We start from the raw sequence: 18,351 nt of genomic DNA, 5'->3' as shown, positions 1-18,351 counted from the left end.
TGAAGGGAACAAAACGAAAGCTTTGCCACCGTTTTGTTCTTTAGTTCTGCAAATTGCAGTGTCTGAAGACCAGGCATCTATGAGGTGATCTGATTGAGGTATTTAAGACTTTGAATGTATTGAGCAAGCTCAATGCTGATGGCATTTTTCCTCTTGCTCTGCACTCATGAGGTGGCATAATTCAGATTGAGGAAGGATAGATGTGCAAGAAGAATGTCATCAGCCACTGAGTTCTCAATTATCTGGAAAAAACTTCAATTTGTTGTGGAGGCGGGCAGTTCAAATAAATTCAAGGAAGAACTAGACCAGTGCTTCTCAAAGTGGGCGATATCGCCCCGGGGGGCATTTGAATTATTCATGGGAGTGTTAGGCATGAAAGGGGGCAACAAGGGGGTGATTTTTTTTTAAGACAGGGAAATTCCACTTACAAATGTACTTGTGCAACGGATGGAGCACCATCAGTGATTGGCCGTTACAAGGGTTTTAAGGCTTATTTAAAAAATGCTGTGCCAAATATTATTACTGTTCATTGTGTCATTCACCGTCAGCACAATTCTCTACAAACTGTTATTACTGCTATAAACAAAATTAAAGCACATTCTTTGAATGATCGTATATTTCGAAAGCTTTGTGATCAAAATAGTGAAGATTTTGAACGATTGCTACTTCACTCCAAGGTTCGGTGGCTGTCAAAAGGCAACTGTCTCAACAGATTTTATGAACTCCTTGATACTACTGTGGAGTTTTTTGAAGATAGGAATAATGACCTCAAGAAAATGAAAACTAATATTGCTTATCTTGCAGATTTATTTACTATATTCAACTCAATGAACTTACATTTACAAGGACAAGATGTAATGGCGCCTCCGCCATTACATCTTGTGACCACCAAATACGGAGGATGCGGAAAGGTCAGGGAATGACCACTGCATATCCCCGGAGCAATATGGCCTTAGTTGCTAATGCTCCTAAAAACCAAACAACAAGATGTTAAGGCGAAATTAAGGCAAACTCAAATTTCAGCATTTATTTCAAAATTAAAGCTTTTTATGCGCAACGTAGGACGACGTGAATTGTATCAATTTCCAAATCTGTTGGAAATAGAGAAAAAAGAAAAAAATAGCTGATGAAACTCTAACTTTTTGTAATCATCTAGAAATGTTACACAGAGATTTACAGGAAAGGTTTGAAGATCTCCTTAATTTGAAAGTTCCAGATTGGGTTATAAATCCTTTTTTAAATAATGACGATGGTGAACGTTTTGTAGAAGAAGAATTGATTGAGTTACAAAATGAAGTTGAACTGAAGCCAAAATTTCAAAATTCATATCAGGAATTTTGTTTACAAAAGAAAATCCCTGACCATTATCCTGCATTGTGGGGAATTGTAAAAAAATTACTTATTTCTTTTCCAACATCGTATCTAATCGAAACCGGTTTCAGTGCTGTATCTCAGTTGCTGAAAACACAAAGAAATTGTCTGGATGTTGTTAAACGTGGCGATTTACAACTTCTACTTACAGATATTAAACCTAATATTGATAAGCTAATAAATCTCTACCAAGCTCATCCATTGCATTAAATATTAAAATATAATTAACTATTTCCATTAATATCATGACTTATTTATGTAATTAACTTTAATTTTTATTACTTAATTTAAGTGACTATAACTGACTTTATTTATGTAGTTGTAGTGTTTTTTACAAAGAAGGAATAAAGTGCAGTAAATAAGTTTCTTTATAATTCACACATACATGCAGGGCTGCATTTATATTTTGGGAGGCAAACAGACAAATATTCATTTCAGTTATTTAGCTTCACTTTATATTGGTTGGGCTAAAAAAAAGCCCTGGCGAGGGCTTTTTTTTTTTAGGGGGTGGCGGTGATCCAAAAAAGTTTGAGAAGCACTGAACTAGACAAAATTATTGGTGAGTATAGGGAGGTTTTTATTTTTATTATCATAATAAAAATGATAATAATTATAATTTTTTTTTTTTTTTTTTTTTGTTATTTGTCCGATGCCTTAAGTTTACTTTCTTGCATCATTTGCTACTACTTGAGGCACCTTCTTAGCCAGGTGGGAAGGAGCAGCAGTGCATAGCACACACTTCTTGATTAGACCGGGGTTCCAGCCCGTCACCACCAAATACGGAGGATGCGGAAAGGTCAGGGAATGACCACCGCATATCCCTGAGCAATATGGCCTTAGTTGCTAATGCTCCTAAAAACCAAATAACAAACAAACAACAAACAGCTACTACTAATACTAATTCCCAGATTATCTTGAATCCTTCCATCTGATCAGTGATTTGTAGTGTCAATTGACTTGCGATATGTCAGTTTTTTACCCATCTATGGACAAATTCAATGCAAAAATTAAATTCAAGAAATTGTTCTTGATATTTCTTAGGCTTTTGATTATGTTTGGCATAAATTTATTCTTAGCAAGCTTCCATTTTACAGATTGTCAACTGCTTTTTCCAGTTGGTATCTGGTTTTCTCTCTGACTGTTCTCTGCAAGTGATGTCCTCCCCTCCTCATACCTCTAACTTATTCATTAATACTGATGTTTCACAAATTTAGATCCTTTTGCTTACGTTATTCCTTCTATATTAATGATCTTCCACTAACTGTAAATCCTGTCAATAGTTTTACTGATGGTAGCATATTACATTCCACCTTCCAGTTTGAGAAACCTTGCACTGCACAAACAGCTCTGGCTTCTTGAATATCAGTTTTGTTCATAATAATTCTCCAAGGGCAAAGATACTTAGTGAACTTCAATACTAAAACTCAGTTCTATCTTATATTTCAGGGGAAAAGGGTGTTCCTGTTCTTACTTTGACTGACACAGATCTCTGGACAAGGTGACATCTGCTAGAGGTTTCCCTGACTTCTGATCTCTTGTGCACTAGCACATCACAAATACTGCTTTCTCTGCATCTAAAAAACTGGATTTTCTTTCCTTACTTTTTTCTAAACAATTCCCTCTTCTGACAAAAGAGGGTAGTTTGAGTTAATTAATGGTCCATCTCTTACCAATCTTCTCTCCCTTTCTGTTTTATAGATATTCTGTTTATGCTGCATGTCTTTTTTATCATTGCTTCCATGAGCACTGTTCTTCTGAATTGGCATTTGTAATTCACAAACCAATCCAAACATGTGCCCGCAACCAGTTAGCATCCATTTACTGTGTAACATTAAACTCACAGAATGAATTCTTATTCTTCATTTACCCTTCAACTTCCATTTTCTGGAACAACCTTCCTTCACTTGTATTTCCTGAAAATTAAAACCAATGAAAATTAAACTATTGTAAACAAGTGCCTTCTGTCTTCTCAACCTTCAACCATGCATGATACTAAGTACTATAGGTTTTCATAACTTCTGTGTTTGGTGTTTTTATTTTAAAAAAATAATTGTCATGTGCGTAGTGAGTTATTTTTAGTTATGCCAATTTTAATACGCATGGTTTGCTTGGTGATTTTAGTATCTGTATATTTTTACTGTGATACTTTTTTTTTTTTTTTAATCTTTCATAATTCTGTTGGCGTGTGGAATATAGTATCAAATGTCATTTGCAGGTTTAGAACAGAACTTTATTTTTTTTTTTAACCTCTGAAGGATCCTCTTGTGGGTAATGTTTTGAATGTTGATGATGACATGAAAATTAAGTTCATGATTGGATTTTTTATTGGAAAATTTATGTAGTGGCATAATAGTGACTATAAGGAGAAATAAGAAAGTGCAGAGATTTTCATATATTTTATTAACCAGATTTGATTTCCTTTAAGGCAATATTTTTTCTTTAGATTGTGTTTATTTCAGTGCACTACTTGAACTTTAAGTTAATGAGTTATGCTAAATTTTTTGTGTGTCCTACTATCAGCCATGTTTTGTATCCCTTAGATTTTTGAAGATGGGAACTAGAGTTTTTATTGGACGGCTTAGTTACGATTGCCGGGAAAGGGACCTGGAAAAGTTCTTTAAAGGCTATGGAAAAATCAGGGAGATTGTAATAAAAAATGGTTTTGGATTTGTGGTGAGTCATATTCTTAAGTTGAATAAATGTTGCTAGATATTTATTTATTTTTGTTGATACTGATATTCTGTTAATTATATATAAGCACACGAAGGCACTGAGACAATCAGAATAAAACTTGAATGTGATATTCAAAAATCCAGTACTATTTTCAGGAAAAAAACAAACTATTCTGTCTTGTAAACTTAGAAATGTATTCTTGGGTTTCACTGTATGTGGCTTTAGGGAAGCCTGTGTGTAGGTGTTCAAACTGGCAGGGTTTCTGGTTTCATTTTACCTTGTACAGTTGTCATTTTTTTAAATGAAGGTTTACAATTTCATAATGAAGATCTTTTATGCCATTTTCATCCTTGCATTTTTTGGGATAACCTTTCCATGACAACAAAAGCAGTGGGGATTGTAAAGTTTCCCAAGCATTGCATTCTAAACCTTAAGTTAAAAAAAAATTAAGCCCATCTCTGTTAACTATTCCTGCTCATTTCACAGAAAATATTTTTGTATTCTCCTGGGAACTGTAGGAAACTAACATTAAAAAGACAGCATTAAAGTGTGAATTTCATGTGTGTGGAATGCAGAGTTGTTTTCAATAAAACTTGGTTGATTATATCATGTATATTTTATTTTAAAATGAAACTGTTACACAAAAAGACCATGACATGGAAAATTGATATAAGTCCCACCCTCATTCCTCAAACAGTAAAAAAGTTAGGTGGCAAAGGCAAGTACAGATAACCCTCGTATAACATGGTAGTTAGGTTCCTATAAAATCTTGTAGCACAAACCATGTTATATGGCACTAAGAATCAGTAATAAAAGGGGGTTGGGTTCCAAAATCTAAAAAATACACCATTTTTTTGTAACTATTGGAAACTTAATTTTTACTACAAATAGTAATAACTGAACAAATGTCTTACAAACTGTGATACACAAGTCAGATAATGTATGTTCATCTTCCTCTTCATTGATGCTCAGCACAATCAAATGAGAACATTTTCTCTGTTGCAGAATATCTTCACCTTCCGAACTTTCTTCTGCAGCATCTAGATTTTCTGTATCTTCTGCTCTCTTTAAAAAAAAAATCGGTAATCTGGGTTTGTTTGCTTCTACTTGATAGATACTGATATTCTGTATGTTCATCTTCCTCTTCATTGCTGCTCAGCACAGCCATGAAACTTTTGTAAATTTTCATGGTATTGGAGCCAAGCATTATTGAAGCTACCTTTTGAACTTTGTGCTCCTTTCAGTCAAAGGTTCTGCATTAAAAAAATAAGATTCTAATTGCTCGGCTAAGTTTATGCCTTCCTGTATGCTTTTTAGTGTAAAATTTGTGGGCTCATTAGTTAGTTAAAGTCTGAAATGTACTGATTCTCCAACAGTTGTTGGACTTGTGGTCCTCCAACAAGATCAGGGTGCAATAGACAGTTTATTTTATTTACTCTACTCATTTCACCCATCCATTCCCTCCAATAGTTTATCTAGTTCTTCTTTCAATTTATTTAAGCTATCAACTTCCACAACAATTTCCACAAAAGATGGAAATTTGTTCTAGCAATCAACCACCTGCTGGCTACTAAAGGCAAACTTCAGCACATCTATTCTGAAACCACCCTTCCTCAGTTTAAATTTGCCTCCTAATGTGTGCAGTCCAGGCAAGAGGAAGAATCTTAATCAGCATTGAGTTTGTTCAAGCCATTCAAAGCCTTAAACACCTCATTCAGATCACCCTACCGGTGTCTAGTCTTTAGATGCTGCAATTTGTAGAACAGATCTTTCTTGGTAAGAGCACCCCTTTCTTCCCTTGGACAGTTTCATTGTCATTCATTCCCTCTCTGTACTTGTTCCAACAGCTCTGCATCCTTTCTAAAATGAGGCTTCCAGACTTGTATGCAGTATTCAAGATGTGGTCTTATGCAATGGGATAATCACCTGCTTATTCCTGTTATCTGTATATCACTGACAAAACTCTAGTTACATCTTTTAGTAAATCCCACATGAGTACACTGATCACTGCCTCCTAGTAGATCCTTTATCTGCAGGTTTTTAATGCATGAATAATCACTGCTGATAATCAGATGAAGAGTGTTACGTTACTCTCTGTAGTTGCCTCTCTAACATGCTGCTGCTGTAGAAAAAAGTCATCAAATGAATTCACAAAAGTTTTGCTGGTGTGTGTGAGTGATCAACTCAAGTTCCAGTTACTATCTGGAAAGTTAAAATCCCCCATTAAAGACATTTTGATTTACTAGCCTGCTCTATTTCTCTGTATGGTTGTTCATTGTACTCAGTCATTATGCCTATAACATGCTACTACTTTCATTTCTGTTTTTCCAGGCTGCAACAGAATCTAGAAAAATTGGGCAAATGGGCTGAGAGGTGGCAACTGAAGTTTAACATTGACAAATGCAAAATACTGCATGTGGGTAGCGGTAATCCCACAGTAATGTACCAACTGTGCGGTACTACAGTTGGGGTAGTAAAGAATGAAAAAGATTTGGGAGCAATTGTGCCATCAGATGTGAAGTTCTCAGAGCAGTGCAGATAGGCTGTTGGAGCAGTTCATTGAATCTTGGCAATGCTATACAGTAACTTTGCTAGCAGGGAGAAGGCAGTGATTATCCCTTTGCATGCAGGCCACGCCCTGAGTACTGCATATAGATCTGGAGGCCTCATTTTAGGAAAGACGGAGCTGCTGGAATGGGTACAGAGAAGGGCAGTGAGATTGCTGAGGGGAACAAAGGGATGCTCTTACCATGAGAGGCTTATGTTCTGCCAATTGCAGCACCTGGTGACTAGTAATCTGCGAGGTGATCTGATTGTGGTGCTTTAAGGCTTTAAATGGTTTGAGCAAGCTCAGTGCTGGTGGGATTCTTCTTGCTCAGATTACGCACTTGTAGGGAGCAGTAATTCAAATTGAAAAAAGCCAGTTATAGAATAGATGTGCTGAAATTTGCCTTTAGCCAGCAAGTGGTTGATTGCTGGGACAAACTTCCATCTGTTGTGGAAGTTGATAGCATAAATAAATTCAAGGAAGAACTGGGCAAACTTTTGGAGCAGATGGTAAATGGGAAGTTTTTTTTTTTTTTTAATGATGACGCTGTATAATCTTGCTTTCTGGCATCATATGGCACTGCTAATGCTAAAATATTGACACTGGACAAAAAAATAACACCATTGGATTTGGCACACATGAAGAAAGAATTAAATATAAACACCTTTTTTTTGTAACATTGTATAATTTTTTTTTTTTAATGAAAACCCTAAACATGAGGTATTAGAACCTATAGTACTTAGTACCGTGCTTGGGTTGGAGGTTGAGAAGACAAAAGAAGATATTTGTTGACATTAGACTTCAACTTCTGTAAACTGTAATTATCAGGAAATACGTATGAAGGAAGGTTGCTCCAGAAAAAGGCAGTTGAATGAATAAACGAGGAAGATGAAAAGTTGATTTTGTGAGTTAGAAGTTGGATAGTAAATGGATGATGGCTGGTGGCGGCGGCACATATTCGGAATGTTTTGAATGAGATAGCGGGAATTATAGAAGCCAATTCAGAAGAACAGTGCCCATGGAAGTATCTATAGAAAAGGCATGTAGCAGAAACAGTGTTTATGAGACAGCGAGTGGAGAGTCTGTTAGAGATGAGTCATTAATTAACCTAACTGCCCTGTTCTGAATGGAATCTAGAAGCCTGAGAGAGGTTTTGGGGGCACCGCTCCAGATGTGGGAACAATATTCCATGGTAGGGTGAATTTGTGATTTGTACAGAGTGAACAGCTGTTTGGAAGAAAAGTAATCCCGAGAGCCAAAGAGAACTAAGTTTTTTAGATGCAGAGGAATCAATATTTGTAATGTGCTTGTGCCAAGAGAGATTAAAGTCTGGTTAATCCCCAAAAGAGATATATCATTTTGCCTAGAAATTGGAGTGTCACTAAATATAAGCATAGGAGAAGAAGGATCCTTTTTGTGAGATATAAGACAAGACTGAGTTTTAGAAAGATTGAAATCAACTAAGTTGTCTTTGCCTGGAGATTACCTGGATATCGGCATTTTAAGGAATTGGTAGTGGATATTCGAGAGGTTGAAGCTGATTGAGAAATGGAAAGTGGATTGCAATGTGCTATCATCGGCAAAACTATAGATAGGATTTCCAGTCAATGGAAGGTCATTAATATAAAAGAGGAAAAGAGTGGGGGACAACTGAACCTTGGGGTACACCAGCATTAGTGGAGAAGTTAGAAGACAGAGCCACCTACCATCACCCTTGGTGAGTGGTCAGAGAGAAAACTGGATAACCAATTACAAAACACAGTTGGCAAACCATAAGATGGGTTTGGTTTTGGTTTTTAGGAGCATTAGCAACTAAGGCCATATTGTTCCGGGAATATGCGGTGGTCATTCCCTGACCTTTCCGCATCCTCCGTATTTGGTGGTGACGGGCTCGAACCCCGGTCTAATCAAGAAGCGTGTGCTATGCACTGTTGCTCCTTCCCACCTGGCTACAGAGGCGCCTGCCATAAGATTGAAGCTTGTTTAGAAGACCTTTATGCCAAACACTATCAAAAGCCTTTGAGATGTCAAGAGCAACTGCTTGTATTTCACCGAATGTTTCCACTGAATTTGCTCATAAATGGGTAACATAAATCACAATATCACCAGTGGATCGACACTGACAGAATCGATACTGGCAATCGTTGACCAGACGGAAGGTTTCTAGGTAATTTTAAGAGTTGGCGGTTAATTGATTTCTCCATTACTTTAGAAAGAGTAGAAGTAATTACAATGGGACAATAATTGGATGGGTGGGATTTCTCACCCTTTTTAGGAACTGGCTGGATATGAGAATTTCCAAACAGAAGGAACAACACCTTTAGAATAAAAAAGGAGCACAAGTTTTTCAGGAGCACATCAGGACCTGGAGCTTTCTTAGCATCAAGATTCGTCAAAATCCCTCTGACTTCCTTTTGACGGAAGACCACAGGAGGCATTGAATGGAGCATGTTGGAAATGGTGGGAGGTGTTTTACCAAGATCATTAATACATGAGTTGGAAGAAAAATGGGATGCTAACAGGTCAGCTTTATCCTGGGCTGAAGTGACAACAGAACCATCTGGTTTTGACAGAGGTGGGAGCCGAGATGGGCAAAAGTTGCAGCCAATAGCTTTGGCAAGAGACCATAATGCTCCACTACCTTTAGGGCAAGAAGAAAGTTTTCTACTCTTAGCCAATTCAAAATCCAGTTTGGACTGATTAATAATTGCTTTACAATTGTTGCGAGCTTTGGTGTACGTTGAAAATGAAACTGAAGAATTGGAAACAAGCCAATTACGATATGCAACGTTCTTCTCCTGAACAGCCTTAGCACATTTATTGGAAAACCAAGGTGTAGATAAAGGATGAGATTTTAAAGTGGAATGTGGGATAAAGGATTCCATTCCTTTAAGAATAATTCCACTGACACGATCTGAGCAAACGGTGACATTTGAAACAATAATCTGACCAAAGAAAAGAAATCTCGCAGTTTATTCCATTTTGCATTCTTGTAATGCCAAACAACACGAGGTTGGGAATAGCCATGAGATAAAGGCTCCATTGGAGAAGAAACAATCACCAATGACAATTCAAGTTGTGATCTGAGATGCCTAAAGGACCACTCAGTTTGACCTTGTACTTGAAGGGTTGTTTGTGAGAAAAAGATCAAATGTTGTTGGCTGTATGGTTAGGATTTTCAGGTATTCTTGTAGGTAAGTGAACAACCTGTGCAAGGTCATTAGTAATTGCAAAAGCCTCAGCGTCTCCACCAGCTGGGTCGGTGTGACTAGAAAACGGAAGCCAGCTCGAGTTGTGAATGTTAAAGTCACCAAGGAAAATTACCTCACTATTAGGAAAGTTGGACTGGAGAAAATTAAGTTGTAAAGAGAGGAAGTCAAAGAGCTCCAAGTAATTAGTGGAGTTGGGAGAACGGTAGAGTCAACAGATGAATTTTAAGCCAGAGAATATTGAAAAGAGGATATTACAAATTACCAAATCTCTGACAGGGAATATCGGAACGGACATATGCACAAGAACCACCTTTGAGGTGAAAGGAATCGTACAGGGAATAATTTGGGCAACTGAGATGAGCAGAAGTCGAATCAGCTGATAACTGAGATTCTGTCAGAAAAAGTACGTGGGGTTTGGCAAGTGGGAATGGACATCGTTGAGATTACAATTGAGACCATGTATATTTGTGAAATGAATTAGGAAGTCCTTGGGAGGTTTAGATCTTTTTGCAGATAAGCTTACTCTATTAGTTTGACAATTCATGGTGTATTCAATAGTATGAAAAAGTGGTGGGGGGACATGCTGAATGAAGTAATGAAATTTTTGGATATGGCGTAAACATGGTAAGAATACCCAGATCGTTTACATAACGTGGCCTCAACAGTGCTCCCCCCACATGCACACTACTCGGACTCCCTCCAGTCACTATCTGGCAGAGTAGAGGTAGCAAGATTATACACTAGCTGATCCAGAAGCCTTCCAAAGAGTTACCAATAGGTCGGTTCGATGTACTAACTAGTGGCCGGCCTGCGAAACCCATTTTAGAGCTGTACTCTTGAAATGTAAGGACGATTGGATCTCGTCACGATGTTCATGATAACCCCAGGTGCCGTCTGACACGAACATACGTTATGTTCATGATAACCTCAAATGTCATCAGTCATACTGCATGATGGAAGTGATGGGGAAGGGTTGACTGGAACTTGGCTCTTGAGACTAAACATGGGTTCCAATAATTCAAGTCTCCAATAATCTTTTGTCTTGTCAGTAGATGTGTCAGGGTGGTAAATAACAACTAGAGCTTCCTTTTCAGTGATGAAATATATCTCTCGACACTAAACCATTCTATTCAAATGGACCTATTTACTTCCTGTTCCACTCTAGAATCTATGGCCTTTCAGAATAAAAAAAAGTGCTTTTGTTCTGGGGTGGGTTAGAATGGGTGCAGGTGTGAGGTGATGCTTAAAGGTTTTAAATACCTTTCTGCTGTGCCATGCCCTAAGTTAATTTTAACATTTTTATAAGTTCATAGTGAATGATGGATCCACGAGTTTTTCTGAGTTCAGAAAATGAAGTTTTTGACTAGTTTCACACTAGAAGGAAATTAAGTCCAGACTGTCATAGGATAAATTATGACTTGATATAGGATAAATTTTTTTGATCAGCAGTGTAGCCATGTATGTGACCTCAGTAAGGAACCACTTGCACTGCTGTAGTGCTGTGACTTAGTAAGTGTGGCTAGGAATTCATAAGTTAACTCCTTGTACTGTTGATAGTTATATATATATACATACCTCTCTTGCCAACAAACCATCATTAACTTTAGTTATGAGAGCCTGAAAGGTCTGCTGAATCGTGAGCTTCTTGACCAGTGATTTCCAACCTATGGATCCTAACCCAAACACAGGTCACCATTAATTTGCTCAAGGTTGTGGAATTACTATTTAATAAAATACTATTAAATAATGTGCCATGCCAAAGTGTGCTACTTATTGCAATACGTGATACTTGGCTTTGGTTTTTTTTTTTTTTTTTAATAAAGCTAAATCTAAGTCGGTTGGCACAGTTGTAATGTTTGCATATGTTTTTCATAATAAAGCAGTGACCTGTTTGTTTTACACAACTGTATCTCTGCCCAATTTCTCTGGGAATTAATTGCTTGAACCAAATTGTCATTTAAATATTAGACACAGTTTAAGAAGAGTTTCATGCATTTTTCTTTTTTAGCCCTCCCATTTGGTGTGATATGAGAATGGCCTACATTTGGCACATTTTCGTCATAATTTTCAAAAAAAAATTTCCCAGTGCAGAACCCCTTTCCCATATTCTGAATTGATATTGGTTGCAAAGCGATATCAAATATTCTGAATGGGTTGCATTTTTGAAAAAGTTTTGAGATGCTGAGAGAGAGAATAAATAAATTTTTCTGTATGGTAAAAAAAGTATTCGTCGTCACTCTCCTTCAGGAGAGTTTTTGATTTCTATCCATGGTTAAAGTATAACTTGGAAAGTATCTTTGCCATGGATGTAGAGCAATAATATGCAATTTGAGAGGAAAATTGATGACAATACTAAGTTGTTAAATTCTGAAATCAGTACAAACCTTTCAGAATGCAGTGAGATGACTGTAGTTCCATGACTTTGATATTCCTCTAGTAACTACGGAAACTGCTTTTACAGATTAAAGAGTTTTTGTATTGTTTGATGAATATAGGTTTATTACTAACAGTATTTTGTTGCATATCTACCATGTACTAGCAAGACTTGTATTTATTGGATGATTGATTTCTGCAGCAGCATGTTCGACAGGTAACCAGAAAGAGTGTAATACTCTTGGTCTAGTTATCAGCAGTGATTATTCATGCATTAAGAATTTACGAATAAAGGAACTGCTAGGAAGCAGTGATCGCAGTGTACTGATATGGGATTTATTTAAAGATATAATTACCATCAGCGGTAAAGGGAAAGGTTTTTGTTTCCATAAAAGTGATTACAGTGGTCTCAGGCAGTTTTAAAATTCTGTACAGTGGGAAGCATTCCAGGAACTAATCGAGGAAGCTATTAGGCTTTTCGTATCGATTAAGAAATATTGTTCAAGGTGAACAATATTTCTTATGCCTGAATGGATGTCATGAATTAATGAGACTTGTAGCAGAGAAGAAAAACGCATAGGATGCTTATAAATTATCAGGTGACACAGAAGCCTATTGCAGATATAAACTAGTCTGTAATCAAATCACAAAGGAGGTTAGGCAAGCAGAGGCAGATTATGAAAAATCTTTGGCAAAGGATGCTAAGAAAACCAGCAAGACCTTATACATGGAAGGGGATGAGTCAGATTGGTCCACTTAATATCGATGGTTCAACTGTTGATGATCCTGCTCAAATAGCTGATAATCTGAACGAGTATTTTGCATCTACATTCATACATGAGGAGTTATTAAGGGGGGAAAATGCCAGAAGTTTATCAAACTGTAACAGGGTGCTTAATGATATTGTAATAACCGAGAGCAAAGGTGGAGAAATTGTTGACGTTAAACATAAGAAAGGCATCCTGGGTGGATGAGATCTATCCAGTTATATTAAATAAAGCAGAAAAGGAAGTAAGCAAACCCTTAGCCATAATTATAAGAGCATCCATGGACTCAGGGGAAGTCCCCACGGACTGGAGATGTGCAAATATATCCCCAGTTCACAAAGAGGGATCTAAGGGTGGCACGAGTAATTACAGACCAGTTAGTTTTACTTCTGTTCCAGGGAAAATAATGGAGTCACTGGTTAAAGAAGTAATACAGGATCATCTAGACAAGACTGCAGCAATAGCATGGGTTTGTTAAGGGGTAAGTCTTGTCTGACAAATTTGATTGGATACAATGATGTGGTTACAAAGGAACTGGATGCAAAAAATCATTTTGATATCATATACTTGGATTTCAGGAAAGCTTTTTTTTTCACTGCTGTGCATGGAAGACTACTGTACAAATTGTAGTAGTATGGTATTACGAGTAAGTTGCTACAATGCATAAAAGGGTGGTTGAGAGGGAGAAGACAGAGTGGTAATCAGTGGACACCACTCTTCGTGGACTAATGGTATTAGTTGGGTCTCCCAGGGGGTCTGTGTTGGACCAACTGTTGTTTTGTATATTTTATCGATGGTTTTATGAAGGTATATCAGACTTAATTTTGAAGTTTGCGGATGATACAAAGGTTGGCAGAGTTGTTAATGACAGTAATGGCAGTGTGCTACTGCAACAGGATCTAGAAAATTTTGGCAGATGGGCTGAGAAGTGGCAACTGAAGTTTAACACTGACAAATGCAAAGTACTGCATATGGGCAGAAGAGACCCCAGAGAAACATACAAACTATGTGGTACTAGACTTAAGATGGCAGGAAACGAAAAGGATCCGGGAGTAATTGTGCAGTCAGGTATGAAGTTTTCTGAGCAATACAGACATGCTGCAAAAACAGGTCATGGGGTATTGTCAATGATATACAGGAATTTTGCTAGTAGGGAAAAGGAGGTGATTATCCTCTTGTATAAGGCAATGCCTTGATATTGCATGCAGGTCTGGAGGCCTCATTTTAGGTAGGATGTAGAGTTGCTTGAGCGTGTACAGAGAATAGCAACAAGATTGGTGAGGGGAATGAAGGTGTCCTCTTACCAAGGAAGGCTTGAGACTAGGCACCTGCGAGGTGAGTTGATTGAGGTGTATAAGGCCTTGAATGGGTTGAGCACGCTGAATTCTAATGGGGTTCTTCCACTTGCTCAGATTATGAACCTGAGAGGGTATAAATTCAAATTGAGGATAGACACTTGTAGAATAGATGTGTGGAAATTTTCCTTTAGCCAGCAGGTGGTTAATTGCTGGAACAAACTTCCATCCGTCGTCGTGGAAGTTGATAGCTTAAATATATTTAAGGTGGAACTGGACAAACTTGAGTGAAACAATGTGTGAAATTGGCCTTTTTTTTTTTTTTTTTTTTTCCTTATGCTACATACGCTCATACACTTGCTTTCTTTTATCACATGCCTCCATTACTATTACTACCTCTTAAAGTAAGAATACCTTCCAGAAACATTCTGGATGTATGTGGGAGGAAAAGTCTTGAATTGTCATCGTTTAATATTTCCACAATTATATGTATTGATCCTACATTTCAAAGTTCATTTCAAAAATCCATTAAGGTATGAATTATCTTAATTTTTACAGTATGCCATCTCTTATCTGTGTTTCCAACAAATAGTGGACCTATTTGTAATAGGTAGCAACATGAAATCAGCTTTGAGAAAAGGAGATTGACTTCTAGCCTCACTTGTTTGATTTGGGCTTACGAAAACAAAATTAGTGAAAATATCTGAACTTCAGATACAGAAGTTGATGAAATTTTGCCAAGTGATACATAAATGGATATAGAGAATATTATTGCTTAAGTTTTTTTTTTTTTCAGATTCTAGTTTATAATAATTTTACTCTTAATATTTGACAGTCATGTCAGAATAATGACAAATATTTTAAAGTATTTATGTACAAGAGTTTTAATTTTTACAAAACTTATAGTTTCCAAGAATAAATTTGCCCCACAGAGTTACCTCCCCCCCCATCAGAAATGACTAAAGGGAGCCCACATACTTTTGGGAAACTTGTGAAATGCTTAAATCGCATGGGACTCAGAAGCTCTGGAGATTACTTGACCAAGGAGTATAAATTATATCAAGGCATAACATCATAACAACATAAGGTATAAATTATACCTTATGTTGTTAACAGATTACAAATCTTTACAGAGAACTTCAGTACAACTTCTGTTTGAGAAGGCTTTGTGCCGAATCTTAAATTTCTAATTATGATTTTCCTTTCAGTCATGATGGAACACTGCAGATGCAGTGTTAATGTTGGACTAGCTGCAGTGTTATGAACCTTCTGTTTATAATAATGCAGCTAGACCATTTTTTGTCTATATCGAAAGCCTTTGCCTTAAAGACAACTTGATATCCCAGTATTTTGGGGACAATACTGGGATATCACTGCAGTGACACATGACAGAGGGGGGAAATAAATCTGGATTTACATAGCCTGTATTCTGGAAGGCATATAGACATCTCTAATTCAGTAATAATTGTAAATAATTAACCAAGCTTCACAGGCCTGCTTGGTTATATTGAGGCAGAACTAAGTATTTGGTTTAGACTTCATATTGCATAAAGCCACTTACAAGAAAAAAAGGAAGTTTAGAAAATACCTTCAGACTTGTGCAGATATCACCCAAAACATTTGTTAACCAATGAGACCTGAGTCACTGTATCCAGTATCAGAGGATAGTCATTTTTCCTACTGCAACATTCACTGACCTAAAAAAAATTCACTCCTATCTATTTCTTCCTGTAATGATGAATTTAAAATTGCAGCCACTGGATGTGAGGTTAAATCGACTTATTCATTGGGTGGAATATCAGATAATTCTATTAAAATAGAGGAAGTAAGCTTCAGATCACACTTTCTGTTTTATGAAATGAGGCCTTGGTTTGGTTCTTGCTAAGTGTGGAAATCCCGAACTAGTATTAGCATTACCATTCATTTGTGAAATATCTAATATTGCTGATTAGAAGTATTTTAATTTCATAGTCCATTCTCACTGTGTTATTGATGTTTTCTGCATTACAACACCCATCACTTAAGTGTTCAGTTTTCCTTTTATGTCAGTCATTTCTACCAACTCGTCATGCCCAAAATGGATCATTTTGCTTGCATAGTATCTGAAAAAGGTTTTTAGGTTAAAAATTATATTTTTAGCTTTTTCATTGGAGTTAAAATTTAGTAAAGATAAAATCTAGGTATTTGATTGGTAAGAATTATTCACTTGTGTGTTATCTGGCAGGTGACAAACAAATAGCTAACCTCTCATAACTTGGTAAATGGAGACAGAAAGGACTGAATCTAGAGAATATTAGTGTGAGAGTTGTATGGGAAAATAGTTTTTTTCCCAAAATTTTCTCTCACCTGCATACACAATGAGATCATAAGTGCCATTCTGTTTCTGTCAGACACTGCCTGGGATTAATTTAAATAAACCTAATACTTAAAAAGGATTTACAGTGTTCAAGAAGACAGTAAATCCTTTTTAAGTATTAGGTTTCTACTTCCTGAAGACTCCAGTTTTAACTGTGCACCTAGTTAACCCTGAAGTTGTCAGAAAGCAGACTAACTGGGTGACGTCTATTTCTTTGTATACATAACTGGAATATAGTTGTTGTCGTGCCATTGTGTATTTTTAAATTATTTATTATGTGGTAAATTTTGTGAAGGTCAGACAGTTGGGAAACTACTGTATGGAAATTTTCTTGTGGCATAAGTTGGGGACCTCCTGTACTGTTAACTGCTAGTGACTAAACGTTAGTTTTTTTTCAATATGCATGCAAACTGATCATATTTTTATATTTTTTTTCAATCTTAGTGTATTTCATTTATTAGGAGTTTGATGATTACCGTGATGCTGATGATGCTGTGTATGAGCTAAATGGGAAACAGTTAATGGGAGAGAGGTATGTATGCAATGATTGTTATCCTTGTAAGTTATTAATGTTGATATTATACAGAAATTGATTTAAAAAGAGATGAAATACATTTACCATAGTCACTAGAAATTTAATTCTAGTAAATCATGTGAAACTTAAGAAAAAATAGCAACTGGATGTTGTTAAGTAAACAGTTTTATATTAATGAACATAGACACTTCCATGGCAATGTGCTATTACAGAAATATGAGTCATGATCAAACAGTTCAGGAACTGTATTAAAGATTTGGGAAATGAAGCTTTACTGGCTATGGCTACATTGTCCTTATTAACCTCTTCCCAGAAAATTTTTTTTCTGAAAATGTGCCATAACGGATTGACTTTTTATTTTATTTTACAGATTAAAAGTATGCATCATGCGAATACTCATTGTATAGCCTTTTGTATTTTTTGTAAAGTTTTTTAGTAGAAAATACATGGGAGTAATTAACCCATTTGGGCTATCCCGAGTTATCTTGTGTATGCCAAAAAGTTTGCAAATTATACAGTTTTTTTTAATAAATTAGCACTTGAGCTAAAAGAAAGGAACAGAAAAACACTGTTCACTACTCATTATATAAATAAATTTAAAAAATCAAGTGAAATGCACTAGAAGTAACCTCCCACAACAAGCAATAATGGTCAACTAACTACATTCTGATACACGGCCACCGCAAGTGGGTAGGCGAGGTAAGCATCGCTTATGGGCAGCAGTTCAAGAGGGCTCTGAAATATTTTTCGATATAGTTTTCTAATTGGTTAACACTTATCAGTATTCAGCATTTAGGATGGTAAAATTTTATTTTGCTTACTGGCGACACATAGGAATGCACGCTACTGTTCTGACATTGCTGTACAATAAGTAAATACAGCAGGCCCTCGTTAATACACGGTTCGCTTTAAGCTAATTTGCTATAATGCTGTTCTTATAACCTGTATCTCACCATAACGATGCCAAAATTCACTGTAACGCTATTTTACTAGCATACAGATTGAATTTTTGGCAAATCCTGCTTCAGTCCAGTACATTTTTAAGCCCTTTTTTTTTTTTTTTTTTTGGCAAAAGGAGAAAATAGCCACCGTGACATTAACTACAGTAATTATTTTTATAATTTCTACTCTTTGTACGAAATTGAAACTTTCAATATGCTCTATTTTCTTGGTGTGGATAGTTTCAAGGGAGAAATTCTTTTAGTACACAGGCTGAAAAAA

The 18,351-nt window shown here is 36.4% G+C and overlaps 1 protein-coding gene across 1 annotated transcript in view; it reads left to right on the top strand.

Moving 5' to 3' along the window:
* LOC150088396 (serine-arginine protein 55-like) overlaps window positions 1-18,351 on the top strand; it is a 151,330-nt gene that overhangs the window by 44,805 nt on the left and 88,174 nt on the right. The window contains exons 2-3 of the mRNA XM_090369485.1: window positions 3,912-4,044; window positions 17,057-17,127. Coding sequence (XP_090225611.1) covers window positions 3,922-4,044; window positions 17,057-17,127 — 194 coding nt within the window. The 5' untranslated portion in view covers window positions 3,912-3,921. The remainder of the gene's footprint in view (window positions 1-3,911; window positions 4,045-17,056; window positions 17,128-18,351) is intronic.

The sequence above is a fragment of the Mastigoproctus giganteus genome, chromosome 3, assembly GCF_048544385.1.
Source record: "Mastigoproctus giganteus isolate SK-2022 chromosome 3, ASM4854438v1, whole genome shotgun sequence".
In the NCBI taxonomy this organism is placed as follows: Eukaryota; Metazoa; Arthropoda; class Arachnida; order Uropygi; family Thelyphonidae; genus Mastigoproctus; species Mastigoproctus giganteus.
Note: the sequence above shows the minus strand (reverse complement) of the source record. Positions and strands in the feature narration are given on the sequence as shown.